This window comes from Nannospalax galili, unplaced genomic scaffold, assembly GCF_000622305.1.
Source record: "Nannospalax galili isolate Female #2095 unplaced genomic scaffold, S.galili_v1.0 scaffold271, whole genome shotgun sequence".
NCBI lineage: Eukaryota > Metazoa > Chordata > Mammalia > Rodentia > Spalacidae > Nannospalax > Nannospalax galili.
The window spans coordinates 2420754-2435210 of NW_008331789.1; the positions used below are offsets into that span (position 1 = coordinate 2420754).

The 14457-nt window shown below is 37.6% G+C and overlaps 1 protein-coding gene and 1 pseudogene across 2 annotated transcripts in view; both read right to left on the reverse strand.

The window, feature by feature from the left end:
• Ncapg (non-SMC condensin I complex subunit G) overlaps positions 1–14457 on the reverse strand; it is a 53618-nt gene that overhangs the window by 11404 nt on the left and 27757 nt on the right. The window contains exons 12-14 of one of the 2 annotated variants that reach the window (XM_008826860.3): positions 8197–8307; positions 3308–3427; positions 686–907 (exon numbers count right to left, since the gene is read on the reverse strand). In XM_008826860.3, the coding sequence (XP_008825082.1) occupies positions 686–907; positions 3308–3427; positions 8197–8307 (453 nt within the window). The remainder of the gene's footprint in view (positions 1–685; positions 908–3307; positions 3428–8196; positions 8308–14457) is intronic. The other variant, XM_029560514.1, reaches the window with a different exon arrangement.
• On the reverse strand, positions 10642–11425 carry LOC103728893 (annotated as a pseudogene).

Genomic DNA, 14457 nt, shown 5'->3' on the forward strand with positions numbered 1-14457 from the left:
ACACAAAAGATGATATATTGTATGGTTGCATTTATCTACAATGTTCAGAATAGTAAAATTCACAGAAACAGAGGGTATGCATCCAGTGGCTGGTGAGAAGGGGAATAAAGAGCAACTGGGTAGTTTTTATCTGGAATGATGAAATTGTTTTTAAACTTTGAGAAAGTATCTACACTCTACTGTGAACATACTCAATACCAATTAATTATTCACTTTAAATTGTTAGTTTTATTAAGTCAACTCCATCACAATGAAAAGATACAATTATTATAAAACTTTTAAAATAGTTAAAGGTCTATATAATGCTGCAAAAATGTAGTTCCAGGGACCCCTAAGGAAAATTATTTAAGCTCATTCATGTTAAATCTTTTGCCTTTTACTCAATATAAAATTAAACTATTATTTAAAATTCTTGGGGGCAAAACATAAAGCCAAATCCAAAATCATCTTACAGAGTAAAAGATGAAAAATTAATAAAATCCCTTTATTAGTCCTTTGTTTATATTTCAATTCTTTGCATGCCAATTTGATAGTGAAAAACTGAATGATGTGAAAGTTAAAACATTTTAAAAAGCAAATAAAATTGTGTCAAGGTTTAAGTACAAAAATTAAATATAAACAAAAACTATAAAAAACATATGCTGCAAATGATGTCCTATAATCACAGGGCTGAATTATTTCTTACCTCACTGTCTAAGAAATCAGAAAGGAGTTTCAGGACATTCTTAACTGTATCAGTGTCCTCATCTTTTGCTTCTTGTTCATCATCGTCACTTATTTCTATGCCTTCACACTGAATGGCCTTAACTTTTTTAGTTTTAAATGGTTCAATTCCAAATGTCATCAGTTGATCAAAGATTGCCATTAAAGCACTTAATTTTATTGTGACATCATCAATTTGCAAAACCTATAATGAAACAAGCCCCACCAAAAAAAGTTCAGTAAAACAATCAATTCGTAAATAAAATCAGTAAATATCTTTTTTATTAAATTTCAATAAGTGTTAGTGCATAGAAAACAACACTTTTTAGATGTATAATTAAAATTTCAATTAAAAAAAAGATATACATTTATTTTTTATCAGTCTTAGTCCTTAATTTAATCCTGGAATTAGAAAAAAAAAAATCCTAGAGTCAAAGTCTGGCTGAATTATATTGTTTGTTCCTTTTATTACAAAAATAGAAAAAAACCCTTCAACTATGGTCAAGTTTGATCATTTTTCCAAGATCCAGAAAAACCGTCTAGTTACACTGAAATCTTTTTTGCTACTTATAAAGAAAATACTGTAGATTAAAGTGAATGAGAAGATTTGTTATATCAGTACTCTCAAGTTTCAATGAAGATAAATTTTTTACTCTCTTAGCTTATTAAATTCAGCTGCAAACTAGACTCTGCTATAGAGGTGAACCATAAAAAATCCAGCAGTTTGGGGGTTAGAGAAATGGCTCAGTTGGTAAAGTGCCCACCACACATAACCATTAGGATCCAAGTTCAGATCCTACCCGTATAAGAAGTAGGATACACGGCTGTGCATGCACTAGAAGGAACTTGTTGGACAACCAACTCAGCCAAATCAATCGAGGAGCTCCAGGTTCAGTGAAAGGCCCTTGTCTCAAAAGAAGTGGGGGCAGGAGGGGACTGGAGAGATGGATCAGAGGTTAAGAGCACTGGCTGCCCTTGCAGAGGACCTGGGTTTGGTTCCTAGCACCCACATGGCTAACAATAATCCAGAACTCTAGCTCTAGGGGATTCAATGTCCTCTTATGGCCTCCATGGGCATGGTGCACTTAACATACATGAAAGCAAAACTCATATACATAAAAAAAATCTATCAAAAAAAATTTTAAGGACAGACATTGATGAAGATAACATCAACTTCTGCACATGCACAAACATAAGAAGATTAAGTCTATCTTGAGTTAAAAAATACGAAATTCCAAAATCATGGGAAGAAAAGCTCAATATTTCTATCATGAAAGATTAACCATTATTGGGGCTGGAGAGATGACTCAGTGGTTAAGAGCACAGGTTGTTCTTGCATAAGACCCACGTTCAAATCCCAGCATCCACATGACGGCTAAAACCGTCTGTAACTCCAGTTCCACAGGATCCAACACCCTCTTCTGCCTCCATGAGTATTGCACAACATGGGTACACTTACACATATGCAGGCATAATACCCACAAACATTTAAAAAAAAAAAAAAGACTAACCATTATTATTCAAAGTAGCTTTTCCTTTAAAAATAAACAAGTGCCGGAGAGATGGCTCAGTGGTTAAGAGCACTTGCAGTTCTGGCAGAGACCCAGGTTTGGTTCTCAGCACCCACATGATGCCTCACAACTGTCTATAACTCCAGTTCCATGGGACCTGAATGCCCTCTTCTGGCCTCTATGGGTACCAGGCATGCACATGGAGCGCATACATACATGCAAGCAAATACTCATACACATAAAAATTAAAAATATGGTTTGGATAGATGGTTCAGCGGTTAAGAGCACTTGCTGCTCTTGTAGAGACACACATACATACACACGAATAGACATAAAAAGAAAATAAAATGTTAAAGAAACCTGTATGTCTACAAGATTCATTCATTTCACTTTCCTCTGGTCTGAGCCCAAATACTGACGTATGACCAAGACCTTCATCAACCAACAGTCCCTCTGTTCCCTTCCTCATATTCCTGATGCCCTGCTCTATTTTTATCTCATATACTACTTATTTTTCACTGTGTGTTTCTCCTTCAGGAATTGTAAGCTCCAGCCACACAAACTTAAGTTGATTTTCTTCATCACTTACCTACTCTGTTTTCCAAAGCATAGAACAGTGCTAGCACATAATATGCACCTATACCAGATATATGATTAATCATAAATTGTTATTTCATTTTTCCTACTAAGATACCTTGGTAAGAAATCAAGATACGGTGGTTAGAGAGATGGCTCAGAAGATTAAGAGCACTGGCTGCTCTTGCAGAAGACCTGGGTTCAGTTCCCAGCAGCCACATGGTGGCTAACAACTGTTAACTTGGATTCTAGTGGCTCTAACGTCCTCTTCTGGCCTCTGTTGGCACTGCATGCATGTGGTGTATTTACAAACATGCAGGCACTCATACACATAAAAAACAAATAAAAATAAACCAAAGGGAGAAAAATGATATCAAGATTAAATAGTGAGTCCCTAAAGACTGTCTATACTCATCAATGAACATCTGAATATATTCAAAACATTAACATTATCACCAGAGATACAGAGCATTTTGGGAAAAGGATATGAGAGATCTTTGCCATAAAATAAATCCTACCTGCAATAATAACATAAAGTGTTTACTTGCAAAATCATTATTCTGTAGTCCACAGCATCCCAAGCACAAAACAGCCATATTTCTTACTATAGGATGAATGCTTACTATTCCAGGAAGAATCTAAAATGAAGTAGAAATTAATTTTGACCAGGCAAGAAATTTACAATGACATTAAAATCAAAACTATAATTTCCCTATGATTTTGTAGGGCTACTTCATTTTCATACTGCCTATTAACTTAAATAATTCTTTTTATTTTTTTCAGTTAAAAAATGAAAAAGAGGCTGGGTGTGGTGGCACATGCCTTTAATCCCAGCACTCAGGAGGCAGAGGCAGGAGGATCTCTGTGAGTTCAAGGCCAGCCTGGTCTACATAGTGAGTTCCAGGACAGCTGGGGCTACAGGGAGACCCTGTCTCAAAAAAAAAAAAAAAAGAAAAAAGAAAAAGAGGTAAATATAAAATTGATAAAACATAGATGCAATCTCTGTGAGTTTGAGGCCAGCTTGATCTACATAGCAAGTTCCAGGACAGTTGGGGCTACAAAGAGACCATGTCTCAAAAAAAAAAAAAAAAAAAAGATAGAACATAGCCAGAGGAGTTCCTTTATCTAATCCCACATCTGCTAAAACTGATTCAAGGGTTCCCAATGTTCGGAGTAAGATGAAACTCCTTAATATGACAGGTCCTCCTTCCTGATGTTTTGTATTTTATGCACATTCTATTCCCAGCATTTAGTATATATTAAGCACTCAATAAAGATAAGCTCAATGAAAAATTTATATTTTATTTAAAGCACAGTAATTTATAAAAACCTTATAATTTGCAATCTAAATACTGTATTACCATTCTTCTGTTAGTCTCTTTCAGCTGGTTTACCATACTTTTAACCAACTGAGCTAACCACAGATTCTTCCTATATTTTCTGAATTATTAGGGAAGCAACTCTCCTACTAAGCCACACACACTCATCCCCCCTTTCAATAGTCTTAGATTTTTATCCTCTTTTTTTTTTTTTTTTTTTTTTTTTGGCCTTTTTTTGAGACAAGGTCTTCCTATAGCTCTAGTTGACCTGGCACTCACTATGTAAACCAGGCTGGCCTCAAACTCACAGAGATCCGCCTGCCTCTGTCTCCCAAGTGCTGGTATTAAAGGCATATGCCACCACACCTAGCAGATTTTTGTGATATTTTTTTTTCTCTTCTCTTTTTGAGACAGGGTCTCTCTGTAGCCCCAGCTAGCCTGGAACTCAAGACCAGGCTGGCCTTGAACTTACAGAAATCCGCCTGCCTCTGCCTCCCGAGTGCTGGGGTTAAAGGCGTGTGCCACCACACCCAGCAGATTTTTATAGTTTTAAATCATTAAACCATTCAATTTTGTATATTTTCACTCTCTCTCTCTCTCTCTCTCTCTCATGTGTGTGTGTGTGTGTGTTTGTGTGTGTGTGTATGTCCTTCCCAAGGAGTAAGATTTCATATCACAATCACTGGCTATTTCTCATTAATCCCAAATGAAAAAATCTGGAGAGAGAGCTTGGTATATTCAGAATTTGCTTGGGTGAGTAGTATAAAGAGGGGGAGGAGTTCCTAGCTTAGAAAGCTTAGGGAAGGATTACTTGAGCCAGGAATTCAAAGCCAGTTAGGTAACTGTCTTAAGGAAAAAAATAAAACTACTAAGCCAGGCGTGGTGGTACAGGCCTTGAATTCCAGCATTTGGGAGGCAGAGGTAGGCAGATCACTCTGAGATGGAGGCCAGCCTAGTCTACACAGTGATTTTCCAACCCAGCTGAGGCTACAGGGAAACCCTGTCTCAAAAAGACCAAAATATAAAATAAATAATAAAAATAACAAAGTTCTACTACTGTAGACTCTAGCCATTCAGACTATTGAACATTTAAAATACAACTAGCCTAGACTGAGATGTGCTATAAAATATAGCATGAACAACAATGTAAAATATCTCAACAGTTTTAATCAGTAAATAAGTAAATGACCAAATCTTTACATTTGGTAGATGGGATATGCCCTAATACATTAAAATTGCCTTCACCTTTTTGTTTTTAAATCTAGACATACTTGCTGCTAGAGAATTTAAGGTTACATATGGCTACACTCCTATCAGAAAGTGATATTCTAGAGTTTTATATTACTTACATGCTAATGTCAACACAATGGGAATTACCTATGAGTTTAAATGTCCTTTGAATACAATAGTAAGCACCCACACATAGTCATGGCCTCTCTTAGCTACTTGGGAGACTAAGACAAGAAGATTGTTTGAGCCCAGGACTTCAAGGCCAGTCTGGGCAATGTGGCAAGACCCAATTACACCATAAGATAATGAAAAAAGGGAAAGGAAAGAGAAAACATAAAAATTGTAACAAATTCCTTTTTTCTTTAATATTACTTTTTTGTTTTACCAAGTTTCTCTTCTGAACCATTTACCAATACCACCAGTCAGAGGTACATTAATATATCCAGTCACAAAAGACACTGCAAATTAAAATACTGTCAATATTCCAGACGACCAGAAGTATCTGTTTATGAGAGACTTAAATGTTGGAATGACCTATCATAGCAAAAAAGAGCAGTTCATGGAAAACAAATTTATGAAATTCTTGGTATACTTTATGAAAGCTTGAAATTATAAATAAAAAGAAACATGAAGATATCTTTAAAATCTTACATTGTGTTTTCTGAACCACATGCTAGTTAACAATTCATTGTGTTACACAGCACCAAAACCCATGATACATCTTAAAACTACTACATTCAGCAAGAGAAACTGTTTCCTTTATGAAAACTGCCAAAGAAGCAAGTTTTCATTTGAAAACAAAAAAGTCTGTATGAATGCAGCCAAATGCCTCTCACTTAGAAAACGGCCACCAGGAAGGGACAGTGCCCTTTATTAACTGTGTGGCTTCTATCTTACTGGATCGAGGTCTCACTTCAGTTTGTAGAGTGCTTCTTTTTGATCAATTATAAAAGACTGCAGTCATAAAAGACTGCAGACTACAACAGCAAAAATTTTTGACTGTTAAAAAAATAAATTTATTTTTCAAATGAAAATTATTATAAAAGTGGAAATTACAATAGTTAAGGAAATAGAAAAATAAGCCAATTACGATCTGAATCTTCTGACTACGGCTCCAAATTAATAATACAAATATCTATATAAAATTTTCAAAATTTCTGTCAGCCAGATCCTAACACAAAATTTCCCAAGTTTCTCTACTAATTGAATAACCTCAAACATAAGTGGCAAAAATAGGTGCACAACTTAGCACTAATTACAAAATTATACACTATGGTCAACAATATAATTTATTTGAGGATTATTAGTGACTTGCAAACAATTTACTGTTTCTAGACTAAACAAATAAATTATAATGTATGACTTAGTATAGCAGGTTAAAACACCTCTGGGATTTCAGAGCAAAATTTACCTCTAATTTTTTTTTTGTATCCTCTGTATTTTTAACTTTACAAGTTTACGGTGTATCTCTTCTGTTTCTTCACAATTTTTTCTCAATTTTCAAATGCTATAAATTTATATCAGCCAATATAATTATCTAACAATATAAAACTGCTTAGTTCTATGATGCCTTAATTCATTTCCTATATAAAGATGACATGTTAACATCCGCCCAATTCCTATCTTACTAGTAGGATTACCAGAGAGCAGCTGGGCATTCTTATCCTACCAAGATATGTTAAGTATAGAAGCAGGAAGAAGGGAGACAGAATCATCCCCAAACTCCCTCTTAAAATGAGATTTTCTTCCGATACGTAAAATAGTTTATTCAAAATAACATGCAATAGGCATTTCATGAGATAACAATCAGACAGTCATAAGGTTTCAGTGCTCACACTTTAGAGACCATGCAAGCAATCTGAACCCTGATTTCATTTCAAGGAATCTTAAAATACAGTACTAACTTTATATATTTTGTGGCATGTAGTGTTCTAAGTGGTAAAATTTAAGACATTTAATCTAAATGTTCCATTTTCCCTTAAAATAAAGGAAGACATTTTAGTAGGAAAAGAAAAACAAAAAGCAGTGGCAGCTGGAACAAATTCCTTACACAAGGTATACAAAATAACCTTCTCAGTCTTTCTATACAGCAAAAAATCCCCTGAAGTACTGCTAGTATGTTTTAGTATCTACTCTACTAACAAATGAAATATTCGTCCTCTTTCCAGTATAATTTTTTCAAGCTTTTAAAAACATTAAGTTCTGGGACTGGAGAGATGGCTAAATGGTTAAGAACATTGGTTGTTCTTGCAGAGGACCCAGGTTCAATTCCCAGAACCCACATGGCAACTAACCACCATCCATAACTCCAGTTCCAGAGGAATTCAACACCCTCTTCTGACCTCCATGGTCATTACACAACACACGTGCACTTATGAACATGCAGGCAATAAATTCATACACAAAAAATAATAAATACATATATAAAAAGTCCTAGGTCCTTTTTTTCCCTTAAAATTTTATTTATTATTTTTATTTTATGTGTATGCGTGCATTGCCTGCATGTAGGTAAGTGTACCAGTGTCGTGCAATGCCCACAGAGGTCAGAAGAGGCTATTGGATCCCCTGGGACTGGAGTTATGGATGGTTATTAGCTGCCATGTGGGTACTGGGATTCAAACCTGGGTCTTCTGTGAGAACAACCAGTGTTCTTAACCACTGAGCCATCTCTCCAGCCCAAGTTCTAGGTCCCTTACATACATTATCTCATTTAATCCTCACAGTATGAAGTAGTCAGAATAGACATAGTTCAGCATTTGTTTTAATCAGATGTGTAAAGAGGCAATCTTTATGAACCCTAATGAACACATTATATGATAAGAGAGAGGAGTATAAAGCCTCAAAGGCCACCAGTGTACCAAAGATTCAATGATCCCATTCATGGTTGCACCAATACCAGCTGAAATGGACATCTGCTTCAAGAGTTCATAGCACAAGATAAGACACTTCTGTAATGTTTCAGCATCATTCTAAAAAAAGATATAAAACATTCAGCATTAGTAAGAACATCTTCTGCCCATCCCTTACACAATCACTTCCCACAGGACTTTGTCTAAGGCATATTGTCATTCTAGCCTTTATCTCCCTAGGCAATCTTACCCAACCATGCACATCCATTTTTCATTTATGAACTAGCCCAGCTATCTTCAAATTCTCAAGTTCTGACATAAAATTAATATATATATTTCCTCTTTAATGTTCCAAAGGCTCTTCAAATTCAACATGTCCAAAGTAGAACAAAGTTGTTACTCAAAAGTTTCTTCCTCATTTACTCCATCATTTTCATATTACTACCGTCTACCCAACTATGCAAAGCAAAAGACCTAAGCTACATTCTGAACTCCCCCTTCTTCATTTTTATAAACCCTAAATGACTCTCAAATATGTCATTTCTTTTTGTACTCACTGTACCATCATTTCAAGCCATACATCTATAAGTTTGCCAAGGATTATGCCTCTCTAGGCTTTTGTAACTATCCATATTTCCAAACACTAACAATCCTTCAAACACAGAGTAATCCTAGTCCTTAAAATACTAGTGAATCCACCATGGTCTTTGAATTACTCAAAAAGAAAAAAAGAAAAAAGGCAGATGCTTTTGTTTTTTTTAAAGATTCAAATAAAAAATACTGATAAAAAATCATCCCATGAATTCTATAAACTACTGCATAAATGCTATAGTGTAAAAAAAAATTAAACAAGTGTTAACTTTAAACAATTCATTACAAGTAAATGGGTATGTAATATAAATATGACCTAGGTTAAGAAGATTCCATTCATATAACATTCTCAACTAATGGCTGAAAAGAAACGCACATGGGGGCTTTCCATAAGTTAATCTACATGCGTATTCACACTGGAAGAAAGGTCTGCCAACAGGTACCTGAAACTGCAACATCATCATTTATTGATAATATTTAACACTGAAGAGTCAAATGACAACGGCAACAGGATAATGGTGAGCCCACCAACACAGGGCATCAGTTCCTAAGCCCAAGGCCCTACTTTCCATCATCTACTCATAAGTCTTGAGCCCATCACTCCCCTCCTCAGCTCTTCCCATCCAGGAGAGGTCTTGGGAGGCCTCAGCTCACAGGAGGGCTGGGATGGATCAGCGATGCAGCTCCTTCAGGAAAATTCTTTGGTCCTCCCCCTGCACACCTATCCTCAAGATCCCAGACTAATCCTAGAAGAGCAGGCGCTCAGCAAAGCTCCCTGAATGGGAAGCAGCAGGCACTACCTCCTGCTTCTCCCAGCTGTGGCACAGCAGCCCTGTAACTTCCACCACCCCAGCCCAGAATGTCAGCCCTGAAACTCCAGAGCTCTGGTCACACTCCTCAGAAGGAGCTAACCAGAGTAGCTTACAATCTAATGCTTAGTGCTTGTAACTGTAACAAACTGAAAATGTCCAGATAATGTATCAGTCACAAACACTGTCCTGTCACCGAAGAAACCAAAGGCCTGACATGGGAAACAAGTACATAAATATAAATAAAAAAGTCTTAAACCTGTAACAGTAGCACAAAATATTCATGATTTAGGTACTGAGCTAAAAAATCATTATCACTATAATTAAAAACAAAATAGTCACTAAAACAAGGTCAATAGTTATCTTAAGTAGTGGGCTAGCTGCGGAATGTCAAGGATCCACTTCCTTTAAAAGTGATAGAGCTTTTCTATCAGTTTGTCTTATATTAAAAACACTTTTAAATCTACTACATTAAATACATTGTAATTTGGTCACTAAAAATGTTTTACCTAGTCACTTTGCACTTTAAAAATGCTATTAAAAGTCTTTGGCAAAGCCATAGGGGAGAAGAATCTGTCAACCACTTCTAGACCTGGGCACCTGCCCTGCCCAAGTCAGCCCCAGAGGGCAGGGTCTGCCAGGACAAATGTCTCTTCCTAGATTTCCAGGGACAGTTTCAGTGCTGACCAGCAAGGGCTCAAGTACATAGCCCTAGACACATTCTTGACAGAATCTGAGCCATGGGCCCAAGGCCAAGATGTTGGGGGCCCTGCCATTGCTTCAGGAGCTGATGAGGGTGCAGCAGAGCAGGGATAGTCAGGCCAATGAAGCACCATGATTGTCACATGGATGAATTCTGATAACTGCACATAAAAATACCAGCTAAAACTGTCTCCTGGGACACAGTGGATAAGAAAATATGAAAGGCTGTTGGGTAGACAGTGGGTATGAACTCACATCCTGACATGGGTGGCACTGGAAGCAATTTTGACACTAGTAGCACAAGGTATGCTGTGGCCTCTGCACTGCTCACTAGGGAGGGAGTAGAGCCTGGCTATGGTTGCCATGAGCAGGGCTGGCCCTTGCAGTAGGGCACTCGGGAGCACTGGCTGCATATGGTTTGCAAAAGACACAGTATTGGCAGGGCCACATGACAGTGCTGTGGGCCCACTCCCAACAGGCCTCACACTGCTTGGCATGGAGTTGGAAGGTCACCCCATGCACAGCCTCCAGGTCCAGGCACAGCTGGCTCTGCAAGGAATGCAACTTGGGGAGATACCACCCAAGCTCTGCAGCCTGGGCAGTGAGGGCAAGCCCAGGCCCTCAAGTTCTTCCTGCAGCTGCTTGATCTGGGTCTCCACCTCCTCTTTCTTCTGCAGGGCCAGCTGCCAGTCACTGTCTGCCACAGGAGCTCGCCCTGTAGCCTCCTGGGCCTCTCTGCCAGGCATCACAGGCCTGCTTCACTTGCTGCCAAGGCTCTTCCCATTGCCTGATGTTACTCTTGGCCTCATCTAGCTGTCACCTGACCAGTGCCAGGGTCAGGTCCAGGACTGTTTGGACTTGTATCCAAGGAAGCCGAGGCACCACAGTTCAAAATGGGGATAGGCTAGGAGAGAAGCTACCAGAAACAAAGTCCCAGATCCTTCCACGGACACCTTCCAAACCTGTTGGGCCAAGGTCACACCATCCTGCTCGTCTAGGTCTTTATCTAAGGACACAATATTTATGACACTAAGACAAAGATCTAAGGCAGAACACCTGGGGAGGAGGGAGAAAGATGCGTGCCTGCTACAAAGCACTGAGTCATGACGACCCACAACTTGGTGCTGGGCTGACATAAAGCTGAGGTCTGCCAATGCCACTGCTGCCAATCACCGTGTCTTTTGTTTTATCTTTTAAACAGGGTCTCTCTAGCCCCAGAAGGCCTAGAACTCACTATGTAGATCAGGCTGGCCTCGATCTCACAGAAATCACCCGCCGCCATACCCTAACATATTCTTTGATTATGTAAGGTCTTACATGACCTGGTCCTTAATTACTTTTCCCCTCGATTCTCTCATAATTCTTACATAAACCTGGTTTTAAAGCACAAGTCTTTATTTAAACTCTTACCCATCATATATGACATTATAACATCCACAGTAGGCCTTTAATTACTCATTAAGGAGAGATGACACAAAGTACATTAAAAGTACAAATTCAGAGCAACTGTTTAAAGGACCAGTGTGAATTGGGGCAAATAATCTACCCTTATGAAATGCAAATAATAGTATGAAACTTCACAGGGCTACAATAAGAATCCTGAATTCACATTTGTAAAGTGAAGGTGTGATCACCTGACTAGACCACCACAGGAAAAAAAAAAAAAAATTCTCTGTTAGGTTCTATGTCTATTATGGTTAATCTTGACTCCAAGCTGATTGGGCTCAGAAGCATCTAGTAAAACACATCACTGGATATATCTGTGAGGATATTTCCAGAGTTAATTAGGGAAAGAGGAAGATTCACCTTGAAGACAAGTGGCACCATCCTATAGGATACAGGCTTGAGCATAATACAAAGGGAAAAGGAAAAAGCAAACAGCTAGCAAAGACATTCTGCTGCTGTGCCATCTACCCCAATGCACAGAACTTCTGGAACCATGAAATGAAATAAATCCTTCCCATAATTTTTTAAAATACCTATCTATCTATCTGTCTATCTATCTATGTATCTATCTATCTATCTATCTATCAATCATCTATCTATCATCTATCTGTCTATCTAACGTGTATTTTCCTTGAATGTATGCAAGTACACCCAATGCCTGCAGAGGCGAGAAGAGGACATCAGATCTCTTGGAACTGGAGTTAAGGACAGTCTTTAGTCACCATTTGTGGGTGCTGGGAACAAACCCAGATCCTCTCAAGAGTAGTCATTGCTCAGCATCTCTCTTACCCATAAAATTAATTTCTTAAATATTATCTCAACAGCAATGAAAAGTCTATTACATACATTAGTTTTATTCAAATCTTAAGTTTAAACATTTCTTCCTCTGGGGAAACCAGTAACATTCTACACAGATTACATAACTCACAATAAAACTTCTATGGTTTCCCGATCATGCCATCTACTTACTATACAGTGTTACAATTATAATATAATATGACTTTACTAATGTATTTTTTCTGAGGGGCTCACAGAGTAGGGATGGTTCTAGGGATCAAACTCAGGGCCTTGCATGACAGGCAAGCACTTTATTCCTGAATTATATCTCCATCCTTTGGATTTTAGAGGCAGGGCCTTACTTATATAGCCCAATCTGGCCTTAAACAATATCCTCTCTTTGACTCCAAGTGCTAAGATTATAGGCATACACCACCACATTTGAAAGTTTTAGATCATATTAATTTTTGTTTAAATTTGTTTCTCAAATTTAAAAGCCTATAATAATTAACAGTTTACAAATAAAATAAGCTACTAGCTATGAAAGTAAATGAAGTCATTCTCGCTGGGAAAGGGAGGTGTTTGGGTTAAGATACAGTTATGACTAGAGAGGTTAAAAGATATAAAATAAATTCCAAAGCTCTCATATACAGTAAACTTTCCTATTTCACATTATCTTTCTAAGAATGTTCTAGGGGCTGGAGAGATGGCTCAGTGGTTAAGAGAACTGACTGCTCTTGCGGAAGACCCAGGTTCAAATCCCAGCATCCACATGGTGGCTAACAACCATTCATAACTCCAGTTCCAGGGGATCCAACACCCTCTTCTGACTTCCATGGGCATTGCATGACAAGGTTGCACTTAAACACATGCAGGCAATACACTCATACACAAAAAATAAAATTAATAAAATATTTTTAAAAAAACAACAACAACAAAAGAAAAAGAATGTTGTAGTAAGGGGCTGGAGAGATAACTCAGGCGTTAAGAGCCCTGGCTGCTCTTTAAGAGGATCTGGGTTCGATTCCCAGAACCCATATAGCAGCTAATAACTCTACATAAACTCCAGTTCCAGGAGATCTGACACCCTCTTCTGACTTCCATGGGGATTGCACAACACAGGTGCACTTACATACATGTAGGCAATACAGTCATAAAATAAAAAAATAAAATATTAAAAAAGAATGTTCTAATAAGCAATCCCCAAACCAAAAGTACAATTATAAATATGTTCACTACAAAGGCAAGAACCTTAAAAGTCAAAATTAAAAGTTAATATTAAACGTAAGACTACCATTCTACCTTATATTAAAATAAATTCATGAACAAAGACATAGTAAGTTCAAGAGATTCATATGTCAGGGCTAGATAGAAGGCTCAGCAGTTAAGAGCCATGGTTGCTCTTACAGAGGACCAAGGTTCAGTTCCCAGCACCCACATGGTGGCTAACAATCGTATGTAACTCCGGTTCCCGGGGATCCGACACCCTCTTCTGACTTCTGTGGGCACTGCAAGACAGGGTTATACTTACAGGCAGGAAATATACTCACACACATAAAATTTTTTTAAATAGTATATCTTTAAAAAGAGGATCATTTGTTAACTAAGTTAAAAGAAGACTGAAGGGGGCTGGAGAGATGGCATAGCAGTTAAGAGCATTGACTGCTGCAGTAGAAGACTTAGTTTGGTTCCCAGCATCCACATGGTAGCTAACAACTGTCCATTACTTCAGGTCCAGGGGATCCAACTCCCTCTTCTTACCTGGGCATTGTACCCAGAAATACTTGAACACATAAAATAAAAATAAATAAAAAACGTTTTAAAAAGAAGACTGAAAAGCTTTAAATATTGCTAGATATCAAATGTTCCATGAAAAAAAAAAAAAAAAAAAAACCCAACAAAGATGCTTGATTTCTTTTTTTGGTATTTTTGAGACAAAATCTCC